We start from the raw sequence: 15,443 nt of genomic DNA, 5'->3' as shown, positions 1-15,443 counted from the left end.
GGGCTCAAATAAAGATCTACTATTCTTTTGGTTGTTTTAGGCCTTTATTTTGAAAGGACAGATGTAGACATGAAAGGGGGAGACAGGTGGAGACGGGGGGGAAGGGGGGGGTGACATGCAAGTGGCCGCGGGCGGGAGTCGAACCCAGGTCCGCTGCGTCGAGGAGTAAACCTCCATTTACCAACTGAGCCATCTGGGCCCAAATAAAGATCTACTATTCTTTGGTTGTTTTCGGCCTTTATTTTGAAAGGACAGATGAAGACATGAAAGGGGGAGACAGAGGGGGGGGGGGGGGAATCGAGGACTAAACCTCCAAATACCAACTGAGCAACCTGGGCGAATTTGTTTTATTTTTAAACATGTAGTTTATAAGATATGATGCATTAGTCAAAAAAAAATGCATGTTTCTAAAAACGTGAGGACACTTTTATTTTTTAGTACTGTAAGTACATTTTTTTCCCGATGAAACTTATGTACGTTTGCTTGTAACGGAGTGTTTTTTTTTTACAGTGTAGTATTAGTACTTTTACTTGAGTAAAAGATCTGAATTCTTCTTGTGACTATCATCATAATTTAGGGATTTCTTATCACCTCCGTTGCTGGTTTCCAGGGTTTTTGTCTGACTTTGAAGGCATCACGTCTGGACTATATAACACATGTGTACAGGTATAGAAATGCATGTTTTGGGTTGTGCAGATGTTGAAAGACGATATGTGGTTGCAGGACTTTTGAGTAAAATGTCAGATTAGATTAGATTAAACTTCATTGTTGGTGCGTTGCAATGTGATTTAACCCTTGTGTTGTCTGGTTTAATAACAGGTTTTATTCTTATTCTTGGAATTCATGGTCAGCAAACCTCATTTATATCGAATTATGCATCAGTTTTTAGTTAAAAAGGCAGAAATTATGAGTTATTTTGAATAATAGTTGAGATCAGAGGATGTTGAGTGGATCACAGATTGGGAGATGTCCAAGTTTAGTCCTGATACTGGTATGAAACCGTTAAAAAAAAAATAACACAAATGCTATAAGATTAAATAAAACACCCGAAAATATTCAATAAAAGTCATCAATATTTTTACCTGAAGAACATAAGGAATCATCCGTGTTATTTTTGGGCAACTTGGTTGAAAGAAATCCAAATCTCTGCTGTAAAACACTTTGAAACGGGTCAGTTTGACCCGAGGAGGACAACACCAGGGTTAACAAACCGGAGGAACCCACCGTAGTCAGGTCTGGATTAAGGAGTTTTATTAGTGTCCCCCCAAGAGAAGGGATCTCCATCTGGTGTTTGGCACCATCAGTTCATCCCAGACAAGGACAAAGCTTTGAACTTCCTATATTTTGAGATGGCCCTGGTGGCAGAAGGTCAATCAAATCATCAAGAGCGTCATTGAAATTAACTGTTAAAGGAACAGAGTCTTCTTTATATTTGACCTGGAGCTTCTCCAGATTTGAGACGCACAGGTGAACGTAGTCGTGGCTTGAGCTTTATCATTGGGTCCGTCAGCATGACCTCAGAATGGGGCACTTTCAAAAACCAATCCTGGACTAGATCAGCTGGTTGATGTCTTCAACCAGACACACACATCTCATTAACTTCAAGTCAGCGTTATTTAAAAACAATGTTGGTGTTGGTACTGATGGACGATGGGAGGGGACAGACACACAAATCTCTCTTTGGGTCTTGAGCTGAAAAAGTTGGGAACAACTGGTTTAGAACAACATCTTCGGCAGCGCATCGGGAACCCCTTCCTCACGTCTTCATTGCGAGTCTCGGTAATGCCACACAGTCATATCTCCAGATCTGCTAGATTTACACATGTGTTGTAGTTCTATAAATGTCAACGCACGAAGGCACGTGGTTGCCAACCTTTTTGAGAGAAATGTTCTAGACTTCAATGTTCAAGACCGAATATTTGCTAAAAATCTGGTAGAACATTCACTCAAAGGTGGTAGTCTTGCAAATCCACTAGAAGTCTCTATTATCAATACCTAGTTGGTTATCACCACGGCCATTCTTGTTGTCACACACAACCCATGCCCTCTACCACTGAGCTACATCCCCTGAATGTCATCAGATTTTAAACTTTTTTTCTGAGGTCACTTAATAAAAGAAGAAACCTGGATACAACGTGTAATGTTAATGACATCCACCTTAACACAGATAATAGCAACATCTTAGTATTACTATCTATCTAGTATTATCTGGCTCAGTACTTAACTGGTTTGAATCCTACCTAAAGAATAGGGATTACTTTGTGTCAATAGGTAATTATGCATTTGAACATACAAATATGACGTGCGGAGTTCCCCAAGGCTCCATTCTGGGGCCTCTTCTGTTTAACATCTACATGCTCCCACTGGCCCAGATTATGGAAAACAACAAAATTAAGTTACCCCAGTTATGCGGCCGACACACAAATTTACGTAACCTTATCGCCAGGGGACTATAGTCCAATACAACAACTGACTAAGTTTGTGTTGGAATAAAATCCATCTTGTCTTTTATCTTGTGTTTTCTTGCCCTCTGAGCAGACAGATTAAAGGAATGAAGATATACCGGCTGGAACAATGAGGGGAGGTGGGGGAGTTAATCAACCCCGGAGCGACCCACCCACGCTCTGACTCCCTGCGATCAGTCCTCCTGCCTCTGTCATGGAGCAGGACGCTGCAGCAGCTCGGAGGACGCAGGCTCCCAGCCGGCGTACAGGGTAGAGCGCCCGGTCTACGACGAAGCCCTGATCCGGTCTCGGCTCCTCAGCCGCAGAGACCACTCCACGACCCTGGGACAGAGGCTGGCACACCAGTTACGGTAGGTCAAAACTTAGGGGGTTCACCCCTGGATTTGAACTGGCAAAGTCAGAAATACGGTTTGCATTTGATTAATCTATTCAACAAACGACAATTATTGAAAAAAAAAAAAAAAGCTAAATATGTACAATGTGCTGTATGTGTAAGATGTTTCTTTACTTTTATAGTGTCACTGGAAGTCAAATAGTATAATCCGAGTGTCAGGTATTACGTGGGCTGCAATTTAAGGATTACTTTTAGTCTTGAGCCCTGCAGTAGGCTATAAGCCAGTGTTGTTTTCAATAAAAAAAAAAAAAAAAACATTTGCACAAAAGCGAGCAGATCCACTTTTCCATGTTGATGAGAGCATTAAAACGAGACAAAATAATGGGACAAAAAGAGCTCAAGGGACATTTAGAGTAGATAAAACTGTGCCATTAATATGGCACATTAACGATGACACATTAATGCAATTGATCGCAAGTAAGTATTTTAATAGTTTGACAGCACTAATTGAAATGTTTTGTGTGATTTTTTTTTTTTTTTACAATCCAAAGGTATTTAATGTACAATGATATAAAACAGGAAGAATGTACCTGATGATAATTGGCCTTTTTGTGACATTTTTTACGCTTTTTCCAAATGTTTTTTTTGTCATTTTCTTCGACCAAACCGTAAGTAAGAATACTACGTGGAGATATTTGACTTTTCCCACGACATAAAAGCCACAAACTCTACGTCTGGCCCTTGATGTGGGTCTCATTTTCTAGTGTTGAGTTTGGCCTAAAAGATTTAAGAAAATATCTAAATAGTTTAATTTTTGATTAATTTTCAAGTGTATAAATGGATTTGATTGAACAGTTTCTTTTTCCCTGTGATCACCTGTCGTAGTGTCTATTTTCACCCTGACGTGTCCAGTGTAACCTCTGTATGTCTGCACGGGTTCGTGACTTCTCCGTTAAAGTTACCGCGGCTTTGAGTAGAGCTAGTACAAAAACATTTACATAGAAATGTGAAAACGGATGAAGACACACACACACACACCATGTTTTCTAATGGCTGCAGGTAGATGTTGAGACGTGGCTGTTTACGCCAGTCATATCATTTGAATATATAGAAAGATCCCTTTTTAAATTTGATGCTATATTTTACGTAACTAACGATGAATGAACAGTGTGTTACTGGTCTGAATTTCTCTTTTACAGTCAGATTTTAAGTTGATTTTTTTTTTTTTTTACAACTTAATCCACAGGTGTTCATCCGAGAAGGCGAAGGCGGCAGCTCTGAGCTTTCTGCCTATTCTAACATGGCTGCCGTCTTATCCAGTCAAGCAGTACCTGTTTTCGGATGTGGTCTCGGGTCTCAGCACAGGGGTAGTGCAGCTCCCTCAAGGTCAGTCCCGTGCAGTCCCAGTCCCACCTTTCTTCTTAACCCTTGGATTGTATTCGGGTCAAATTGACCCTTTTTCCAATATTTTACTAGAAGAAAAAGTTACATTTTCAATGGCCTAACCTTTTCCTGGCTCAGTACTTAACTGGTTTGAATCCTACTTAAAGAATAGGGATTACTTTGTGTCAATAGGTAATTCTGCATTTGAACATACAAATATGACGTGCGGAGTTCCCCAAGGCTCCATTCTGGGGCCTCTTCTGTTTTATGCAATTTCCTGTGATAAACATGCATTCCTGACTCAATTCAGAAAATTATTCCGGGTACGACCACAGACGGAGTAGGGACCCGAGGGATCCAAGAGGGTCCCCTAAAGTGGAGACAATACAAGGGTTAAGCCTGTCTTCAGACCTGCATCAATGGGGAACATTGTCTGGATTGCGGATCAAAAAATTCCAAGTCATTCAATACTTTTTATTTATTTTTTTATTTTTTTTTTTGGAGTTAATCTCCTAGGCGTCAGTGAGCCAATCAGCACGCAGCATGCTTCTATTATGGTCTAATAATGCAATGTTGTTTTCTTGTACTATGGCAACTGCTCTTTACTTTATGTGACGCCACTTTACTTTAAGTCTACTTTCTGCACATTGTCTGTTGTTTGCCTGTTTTTCTTGTGTTTTACTTGTTTGTTTGTTTTGCTTTTATTGTAGAAAATGCCGCTGAAACAAGGGAATTTCCCCGCTGTGGGATGCATAAAGTCATAATATATGAATAAAATCATCTAATATACAATCTAATCTAATGTCTGTGATTAACGTCACACGGCGAAGAGGCACGCAAGAAAAACAGTAAAATACAGAGACATGTTCACGTAGTAGGAGAAGCAAAATAAATAAAAGGATTTGTGCCATAATGTCAACTGTAAAGTTTTGTTTTATTGTATAAAATGGGTATCCAAGTCACAGTATTGTACCGGTATCAGAAACATTTTAACCATATATTACCCAGCCCGACTTAAGGACTCTATGACGAAGGTTTTCTAGGGTTGTCCTGGAAAAAAACACCTTAACAAGACACTTTAATTTCATTTGTCACCCATCTGGATGTTTGAAAGCACACATTTCCAGAAATATTACGCGTTCCAAGGCTTTGTATCGTAGCCACGAGCTACGTTTAGCCAGGCTAGTCATCTGGGGTGACACAAGGGTTAAATGTGTGCTTTCAGCGTCACGCTGTCTTTGTTTTCATGTCCCCGCAGCTCCGAGGTCGTGATGCAATCACTTGGCTTCTGGGTCTCTCCACTTTGTTGACATGTCCCCCTCTCCTGTGCTCCGCAGGTCTAGCCTATGCTATGCTGGCTGCTGTGCCCCCGGTCTATGGTCTGTACTCGTCGTTCTACCCCGTCCTGCTCTACACCTTCTTCGGCACGTCCAGACACATCTCCATAGGTGGGAAACGAACGTAAAGCCTCTTGTTGGGTCATAAATCTCCTCCTGGCTAATATGGAGATACAAGAAACAACAAGATCCCTTCATGTCTCTGCATTCCTACTTCAAGTTTGCCTTTCTCACACGTCAGATACAGTTTACAGTTATGAAAATGGCCAATTTAGCTCTTGAAATTCTCAGTAATACTCCTTAGAAACAGTAGGTCCTTGTTTTTTAGACTGAGGTAGACAAAAGGAGCTTCTCTCTTCTAGCTGGAGACAACTGATTTTGATAGGTTAGTTGTTTCTGACTAAAATGACATTGATGCTCGTCTGCTTATTCAGCTGTGATTATGTTCATAAGTTGGTGGAAAATGCCGTCTCCGTTTTGACTTTTTAATGTTCCAAGCTGACTGGCTTTAAAACGGGAGTCTCGTAACCATAAAGTGCACTTTTTAGCTTCTTTAACAAGCACATGTGTGATAGGGCTGCATGATATTCTTGGTATGTTTCACGTCGTAAATGGAGGATAGGCTGTTAAAAAGTAGTTTGTGGCCTTTTGACAAGGCCAGGACACACACACACACACACACACACACAAAATGTTTTAACTCTGATGTGATGGCCGTGTCCTCGGCTGACATCAGCTGCAGGATTGTGACATTTCAGTGACGCCACCCTGACATCTCACCTATTTGGCTGCTCTCATTCCTTGAAAGGGCTCCATGTCCTCTCAAATGTCAGCTCTGAGCGATATGACGTTGACACATGGTCGCAATGATCTAAAACCTGCTCAACATTTTAAACAAAAGAGCTGATCTGGAGTGGACAACAGGAAGAAGTTGGTGTCAATGTAAAGTGCTCTATGCCCCAAATTCAGTATTCATATTTATTTTGAGAGCAATTTGCTGTGGAATTGAAAATGTCTTAACTTCTGGCAGAGAGTGAGATGGAAGCTATTGGCTGCTGTTCAAGTGCAAGGGAACATGGCATTTTCAATCACTCATGCACGCAGGAACGCACACACACATACCTAAGTAGGGTTAAGGTGAAATACGTCCGACATTCAGACAGGATGTTTGAAGAAGGACTGGTGTGTTTGGTTTGGTGTTGCTTTGCAGGTGAAGGCCGGCCCTGATAAGAGCCGGTGTGCCTCGCTACCTGACTGGAAAGATTAGATATTTGGCATAATGTTCCACAGCAAAGCCAAGCTTGGTTGACATTTATGTATCGTATTCTGTAGTCAGAGATCCCCACAATCCACAAGCAACAGGTGTATTTACACATGTTCTGTTACTGTTACTGTGCTTGCAGCATCTTCTATTAATTTGGATGTTTGGGTGATAACTGTGCGTACATTTTGTTCCCATCTTCCGCTTACTCCCTCATGTAGCTGCATATTGAGGGCTGGAGGTGGAACAAACCGTCAGTATGGGTTCATCATCAGCCTTTGGGTGCTGTTCCAATCCCATCCTCATGTTGTTAAGCCTGTTAATATGTATCCTGGTGTAAATTAATGGTGGCCTTTAAGGCAGTCGGTGGCCTTTTCACACAGCCAGGTTGCCTTCCAACAGTCGGCGCCAAGAACAGTATAATGAGCTCAGACTGCCAAAGATCTCGGTCCCACACACGGGGGGGGGGGTCAGCTCAATTACCCAGATCTAAAGCCTCACAAGTTCCTCACTTGTCCAGCTAGGAGGGGTTTGATGTGCGTGCACAATTGATGTGATTTCAGTGATTTCAATTGGACTACTTTCTTTCCAAGCAAGGGCTCCAAGTCTGACAAAAGGATGTGAAAAACCAAATAACCTTTTAAACAAAAGAGCTGATGTGGATAGAACAGCAGGAAGTGGTCTGATAGCAAGTCGCTGTGGACGTAATAACCTTAACTTGTGGCAGAAAGGGCCAGGGAATAACTGGTCTAGTGCTAGGCAAGATGGCATTTTCCCTCAAAGAGAGGGTACATGATTTCACACGTACAGTGGACATCACACTCTACAGAACAAAGCTTGAAAAGATGAAGTACCGGACACCGTTACGCCGCCATGCATTTTGACAAACCGCTGTTTTGTTGGTCTTTGTGTGCTCTGCAGGCACCTTTGCCGTGATCAGTCTGATGATCGGGAGCGTCGCCGTGAGGGAGGCCCCGGACTCCATGTTCTACGTCCCGCCCGCCAACGGCTCCAACGCGTCCGCCGTCCTGGACGTGGAGGCTCGGGACGCCAGGAGGGTGCAGGTGGCCGTTGTGCTCACAACCCTGGTGGGAGTCATCCAGGTCAGCCTCAAAACAACTGAAAAGCTGCTATTGATACGGTCTATCTCCCCTCAGCCCCCACAGAGTGTCTTGTTATTTGGTAAAAAGATCACGGTAAAGTGATACAACTCGCTGAGATCTTCTCACGCTCAAAAACCACTGTTTACCCAAAGCAGCGGCAGCATGTCCCAATCCCTGTTGATGTATCAACAGCTCGATGTTTTGGTTTGAAACTGCTTGTTCTCACCCCCTTAACCTCCATTCTTTCTCCTTTTTGTTTCCCTTTCTTCCAGTTTGTGCTAGGTCTCCTCAGGTTTGGTTTCGTGGCGATCTACCTCACCGAGCCGCTGGTGCGAGGCTTCACCACAGCGGCATCGGTGCACGTTGTTATCTCTCAGCTGAAGTACCTGCTGGGGGTGAGAACGCAGCGCTTCAGTGGGCCCCTCTCTGCTATTTACGTGAGTTTCAATAGCTTCTGAAGGGTTTCTAGGTGGAACGTGTGCACTACTACTATTAGGGAATTCACTTTTTTTTTTTTTTACTCCATCTTGGTCTGGTTTTGTTGTTTGGTGATTGCTCAAATGCATCGTAAATGGTCCCCAACTCTCGCCCCAGAGCGTCAAGGCGGTCCTCTGTGACATCACAAGCACCAACGTCTCCACGCTCATCCTGGGCCTCGCGTGCTTCGTCTTCCTGTTCGCGATCAAAGACCTCAACGAGCGCTTCAAGAAGAGACTGCCCATTCCCATCCCCGGAGAGATCATCGTGGTCATTGTGTCAACCGGCGTCTCTTATGGCATGTCCCTGTCGGAGGACTACAAAGTGGACGTGGTTGGGAAGATACCAACCGGGTAGGCTCTTACGTCTCATGTTGTCACGGGACTTTCTGATATGTGTGTATTTCAGTCGTGGAAAGCCACGGGGACTTATTACTGGGTGTTATCTTGTAGTTTTTGGCTCTTGTTCACCACATCGAGCCTTAACCATCATAACATCGCAGCCAAAGCACATTGACACGCCGGGATGGATGAGCTAGGAGTGTTATCTTATCTTCTGTGTTCTCAGGCTTCTCCCTCCCACGGCCCCGGAGTTCTCCCTGTTACCCGGTTTGGTCGCGGACTCCTTCGCCGTGGCCGTTGTAGGATTCTCCATGGGCATCTCGCTCGCCAAGACCTTTGCCCTGAAGCACGGCTACAGCGTGGACGGCAACCAGGTGAGTCCAGACTTCTGAGGAGGTGATGGCGAGCTAAACACCTGGCACAATGAACTCGACCAGACCAGTAACCAAGCCTGGCACGTCCACATAGAGTCACAGGCAGAGCTAGGCTATTTAAAACATCCGATATCCAGGCAATGAGAAGCCCTTATTTCAGGGAATATGCTGTATGTTACAATATCTGATTTAGATATGGAAAAATCCCTTCTGGAGAGGAGAAGTCACTGTAACTTTGGCTTAGCACAACTGACCCTTTCTGGAGTTCACGGTGGATTTCAACGGGTTCTTTACTGTCATCTGCTTCCTTTTACCCACACGCTGTAGGTAGGGCTAACAATCTGAATGTAGTGTCATGGGTCTGAGACCAAACCTTTTGTGTCGTTCTGCTCCCAGGAGCTGATTGCCCTCGGCCTGTGCAACTTCATCAGCTCTTTCTTCCAAACCTTCGCCATCACGTGCTCCATGTCGAGGAGTCTGGTGCAGGAGAGCACTGGTGGAAAAACCCAGGTAACACACACACACACACACACCACACAGTAGGACGCTATCTTTCTTGATAAGACTAAAGTGGTGTTGTAAAACTGTTTGTGTGTGTGTGTCCAGATAGCGGGACTGCTCGGGTCCCTCTTGGTGCTGCTGGTGGTGGTGGCCGTTGGTTTCGTCTTCCAGCCGCTCCCTCAGGTGGGTGACTCTGCTGCTGATGACACAGCTTCCTGTCTGGCTCGGCGTCACAGGACAGGTGGAGCTGCGGAAGCCTTTTTCTGTTCTTCCCAGTCTGTTGAACAAACACCGGCTGACACCTCCACCTCCACCTCCACCGATACGGAGACAGATTACAGTCACGATAACTAGTTAAAGTGTAACGAGTTAAAACGACTAATTGTTGATTTGTCCTCGTGTTTCCCAGACGGCGCTGGCCGCCATCATCATGGTCAACCTGTTGGGGATGTTCAAGCAGTTCAGAGACATTCCCACGCTGTGGAGGAACAGCCGGATCGAGCTGGTCAGTCGGCAGAACCAAATCAACGTTTAGTTGATTGGGTTTATTTTGGAACATATAGCGGATAATTAGCAACTTGTGCATTCGAGTTACAGCAAAACAACTTCCACAAACAAAATCCTCAGCAAAAATATGGAAATCCTGGAATTTTCTGGTCCTACCCACCTTTTTTCTATGTTTTTTTTTTTTAAAGCAAAAACACTAAAAGTTCTGCACTTTTAGTTGGAGTTGGAGTGAGAAAAGGGATTTGAAACTGCACTATTTAATGTGACTCTTAAATATCAGTAGATTACTGGTGACTATGTGATTTATCTCTTCAATTACTGAAGGCCACAAGCCGTATGTTGACTGAGATATGATTGGGATCCTCCCCCCTATCACATGCCATTGATCCCATGCTTGATGTCCGTCACCCCGGTTGTTCCCACTCGGCTGAGGAAAAGAGGACGTAGCCGTCGCTCTGCTGTAACGCTTCATGCTGCTATAATTTAGGCTGCTTCCCTTTTCTTCCTCAGGCCATCTGGCTCGTGGCCTTCGCAGCGTCTGTGCTGCTGGGACTGGACTACGGCCTCCTGGCGGCCATCGCGTTCGCCATCCTAACGGTCGTCTACAGAACACAGAGGTATTGGGACAGGACGCCGCTCGTCTTTTAGCGTCGCGGTCCGAACGTGTGATTCTCTCGTCACATCGTCTACTACAGGGGTCTTCAACGTTTTTTAAGCCGAGGACCCCTTAACTGAAAGAGAAACGAAGCAAGGACCCCCTACTACATACTGTATATTGTATTAAATTAAGCTGCACATTAAACTGGGCTTACAATAACGTTGAGGTTAGCCTAGAACCTTTATGCATACCTTTTTTTTGCATAGAAAACTAAGCCATTAAAATAGCCTAATAAATGTAGGCATGCTTTTATAAATCATGTTTTAATGTTTGACATACATGGGGAACAGTAAATCCTTAGGATCAACTGTAACTGAGGGACTGCCTTGCCTATATGCCAGTAAACCTATCAGCAGTGGGGAGTTGTATTCCCCTTGCATTGACTCTGAGGACCCCCCCCCCCCCTAGGGGTCCCGGACCCCCTGTTGAAGAACCCTGATTTACCACATTCACTGGATAGATTTGAGGCTGCATATAGCATGTATGAAGCGATTCGGGTGGTGCTCCAAGCGTGCTATTGACGTGTTTCTGACCTCTCTCTCTCCTCACCTTCCAGCCCGGAAAGTGCCATCCTGGGTCACGTCCCCGGCACGGGGCTGTACTGTGACGTGGATCAGTATGAAGAGGTGAGACTGTCAGAAAAGGCTTTTTTTTTAGTTTGAACCCAGGCTAAAACATGACACAGTAAGTCTGTTGTTCTAAGCCCGTGACTTGTGTTCTGTTACCAGGCGGCAGAATACGACGGGATTAAGATTTTCCTCTATAACTCTTCCATCTACTTCGCCAACAGCGAGCTTTATGTGAACGCCCTCAAGAAGAAGGTAATCCTCATGGGCACGTGCATCAAAGATGTCTATAAGTATGTCTATGTAGTACTAATAATGTCACATGTCATGTATGGAGGGAGTGGAATATTATCACAGAAACTGGTCGTATAAAGTGCAATGACGTCTAGATTTAACAGTGTTGGCACCATGTAGATCATCACTGCTGTCACCCAGCGACGTGGAATTATGTGAAAACAATGTGGTGGCACATTGATTTGTTAAAGGTGTGAGCAGATGTCAGGGTCCAGGGTATTTTGAAGGTAATTTTTAGGGGGGCTGAGAGGAAATTTAGGGTTTGAGCGCCCCTAAAAAGGATCTTAAAGCACGCTGTAGAGCCAAACTACACCTGTGAAAATGCAGGAACACGCATAACGTGACACTAATGTTAACGAATCTATTGCCCCAGTGCATGCTGGGAGGCTTTCCGACACACTTGCCATGTGTAAAGTGCAATCACGTGTTTGCCACACAGGGCAAAGGCATTTCAAAAATGACTCAATATTCAAACTGATTTCAAAGAACCAAATGATCCGGAGGAGAGAACAGGGTTATTTCATCCTGGATTAGTAGAGCCACGTTTGAAGATCGGGGCCCAGGTTTTTAAGATGAAGTCCATGTGTAAAAACAAGGACGACGGCATGACTGCACCCGTGTCTGGGTCCAGAAACACGTTGAACAAGTTGGGGAGTGGATCCCATTTTAAAGGAACAGTTTAACAATTCAGGAAATACCGACAACACTTCAGAAGGAATCTGAAATCTAACTCGCACCTTCTGCCAAAAGTTAAACGAGAACATCTCTGTGTGTAGCTAATACGAAACTCCAGAAGTTTTTATGCTAAGATAAGATAACAGAAGTAGCTTCATATGTAGAAGACACAGACATGGAAGTGATATCAATCTTCTCTGTTAACGCTCAACAAGAAAAGCTTCCTTAGTTCCTGCTCCATTAAAGATATTCCACAGTTGTACATGTTTAAAAAAAACCGTACGTCTGTCACGTAATCTGAACTGGAATAACCTGAAATGGCTCCACTGCAGCCTGGGAGATTAAACCATCGAGTGGCTGCGTTCGAGGCTAACAGCCGTCGATCGACCTGGACAGGAAAAGTTGCTGAAAACGTAGATTTTAAAGCTTCGTTTTGTTCCTACTCCGGTCATTGTACTGAGTGTTCGGCCGATGGTTTCCAGCAAAACGTCTTAAAACGATCTCTGGATTTGTGAGAAGTTTCAAAAATGCGCGAGTTTTATGTAAAAATCACACGCCTACTATAGTACAACCTTACTTAAATCTCCTCTAAAGGCAGTTAGAGTTCCTGATTGGGTTAAAATGTGGAACCATGCAATAGAAGAACCAATTAAAGCACCTTTTTAAAAAAATTGTAGCTCCCTTATAGCGCTCAAACAGCTCAACTCTCATGTTGACGATGTCTTTACAGACGGGAGTGAACCCCGAGACCTTGCAAGCCGCCCGGAAAGCCCAGAAAAAACAGCGGGGGAAGGCGAACGGCAACCCCCGCGCTCCACTGAAGGTGGTATCTCCCGAGGTGAGTTGTGTTTTAGTCGGCGTGCTGCACGCCTGCGTTTGGGTGCTCGTGCGTGGACTTGTCAGATCCGGATCCTGGTCCTGGAGGGAGTGTACAACTTCTGCAGTAGCAGGAGGTGACTGACGAGGTTTCTCGGGCCTCGTGGAGGACTCTGTCAAGACTTGTCATGAATACTATCTAAGGGATATGTGTCAAACTCGAGGCCCGCGGGCCAAATCCGGCCCCTTGCTAATTTTGACCCGGCCCCTATAAACATTTGTTATATATATACACCTACTTTTTTTTCACTTTTTACGTTTGTTTTTTAGGCTTTTTTCCAAATGTTTGGGCATTTTCTTTGACATTTTTGTGTGAGTGAGAAGGCTACATGAGACATGCAATAACCCAGTTCAAGATATTTGACTTTTCCCACGACATCAAAGCAATAAACTCTTAAGTCTGGCCCTTGATGTGGTTCTCATTTTCTAGTGTGGCCCTTGGGGAAGTTAAGTTCGACACCCTCGATCTAAGGGATATGAAAAAGAAGACATTTCGTCTCATTAGCTGGATATACCGTGCATATGCAACGTCTATAAAGTCTCCGAATCTCTATGTGGAAAATGTTGGACTCTGGCTCCCCGCAGTGGTGGCATCATCAAAAGTACACAAATACGTGAAATACCTTGTGTTAAGGTTTGATTTTGACCTGTTTTCATTGCTTTTATATCAGAAATATGTGTTTCTTATAACCCATGTGCCCCAAAATAACTTGGTTCATGTGTGTGTGACCCGTACAACATTCTTTGCAGGTACAATTAATGATTGATTAAATGATTTTGGTTGTGTTATTCAGGTTCATAGCATGTGAAAAAGAGGGTTTTCAAGACTAGACTTTGACATGAACCAGTCTGTGATTCTGTCGTCTGAGCTATTAGTTAAAATAATTAACTTTAAAAATTAAGTGGAGGGATTAAAATTTTAAAAAAGCGTTGAAAAGAGGGACAAAAGTTTTTTTAAAAAAGGGGTAATTTTGGACAGGAAGACCTCCAGAAAGGTTAGGTTCCTGTCCTAAAAGGATCCCTTTGTTTTGATTGGTTCTACACTAAGGAGCGGGGCGTGACCCATGAGGTTTTGTCCTATGACAACGCGGAGAAGGAGCAGGGCAACGGCCGGTTGGGGGACCGACTCAGCGAGCCGGTCTCCGAGGAGGCGGTCTTCCTCGAGCCCCTCGGCCATGTCCACTCCATCGTCCTGGACTGGACCCCCGTCAGCTTCATGGACTCGGTCGGAGCCAAAGCCATCAAACAGGTTGGTCCTTGTGTTCTAGACCCGGGGTTAGGGGTCAGGGGTTAGGGGTCAGGGGTTAGGGGTCAGGGGTTAAGGGTTAGGGGTTAAGAGTTAGGGGTTAAGAGTTAGGGGTTAAGAGTTAGGGGTTAAGAGTTAGGGGTTAAGAGTTAGGGGTTAAGAGTTAGGGGTTAAGAGTTAGGGGTTAAGAGTTAGGGGTTAAGAGTTAGGGGTTAAGAGTTAGGGGTTAAGAGTTAGGGGTTAGGGGTTAGGGGTTAGGGGTTAGGGGTTAAGGGTTAGGGGTTAGGGGTAAGAGTTAGGGGTTAAGAGTTAGGAGTTCGGGGTTAAGGGTTCGGGGTTAAGGGTTCGGGGTTAAAGGGTTCGGGGTTAAGGGTTCGGGGTTAAGGTTCGGGTTAAGGGTTCGGGGTTAAGGGTTCGGGGTTAAGGGTTCGGGGTTAAGGGTTCGGGGTTAAGGGTTCGGGGTTACGGGTTCGGGTTGGGTTAAGGGTTCGGGGTTAGGGTTCGGGGTTAAGGGTTCGGGTTAAGGGTTCGGGGTTAAGGGTTCGGGGTTAAGGGTTCGGGGTTAAGGGTTCGGGGTTTAAGGGTTCGGGGTTTAAGGGTTCGGGGTTAAGGGTTCGGGGTTAAGGGTTCGGGGTTAAGGGTTCGGGGTTAAGGGTTCGGGGGTTAAGGGTTCGGGGTTAAGGTTCGGGGTTAAGGGTTCGGGGTTAAGGGTTCGGGGTTAAGGGTTCGGGGGTTAGGGTTCGGGGGTTAAGGGTCGGGGGTTAAGGGTTCGGGGGTTAAGGGTTCGGGTGTTAGGGTTCGGGGGGGTTAAGGGTTAGGGGTTAGGGGTTAAGGGTTAGGGGGTTAGGGGTTAAGGTTAGGGGGTTAGGGGGTTAAGGGTTAGGTGTTAAGGTTTTCAACGTCAGGGTTCACAGGATCAGGGTTTTACCAGTTGGGGATTAGGAGGACAAGGGGAGGAACAAGTTATTTCATTCATGTATTTATTATAAGGGAAAGTTAGAAAAGTAACGTTGCATTACAAAATAAAAACGGGCCTGGCTCAGTT

General features: G+C 44.7%; 1 protein-coding gene across 1 annotated transcript; it reads left to right on the top strand.

Annotated features, from left to right (window-relative positions):
- Window positions 1-2,597: 2,597 nt before the first annotated feature.
- Window positions 2,598-14,405, top strand: LOC116677784 (prestin; the record flags this gene model as incomplete). Its single annotated transcript, XM_032508039.1, is given in 15 exon segments — window positions 2,598-2,815; window positions 4,046-4,185; window positions 5,520-5,630; window positions 7,702-7,883; window positions 8,156-8,320; window positions 8,478-8,713; window positions 8,928-9,075; window positions 9,472-9,585; window positions 9,682-9,759; window positions 9,986-10,081; window positions 10,594-10,700; window positions 11,298-11,367; window positions 11,470-11,562; window positions 13,007-13,114; window positions 14,201-14,405. Coding segments are annotated over 15 exon segments (2,071 nt in total), but the record flags the coding sequence as incomplete, so codon positions are not given.
- Between the last annotated feature and the right edge of the window lie 1,038 nt (window positions 14,406-15,443).

Source organism: Etheostoma spectabile, unplaced genomic scaffold (genome assembly GCF_008692095.1).
Source record: "Etheostoma spectabile isolate EspeVRDwgs_2016 unplaced genomic scaffold, UIUC_Espe_1.0 scaffold00005819, whole genome shotgun sequence".
Taxonomy (NCBI): domain Eukaryota; kingdom Metazoa; phylum Chordata; class Actinopteri; order Perciformes; family Percidae; genus Etheostoma; species Etheostoma spectabile.
Note: the sequence above shows the minus strand (reverse complement) of the source record. Positions and strands in the feature narration are given on the sequence as shown.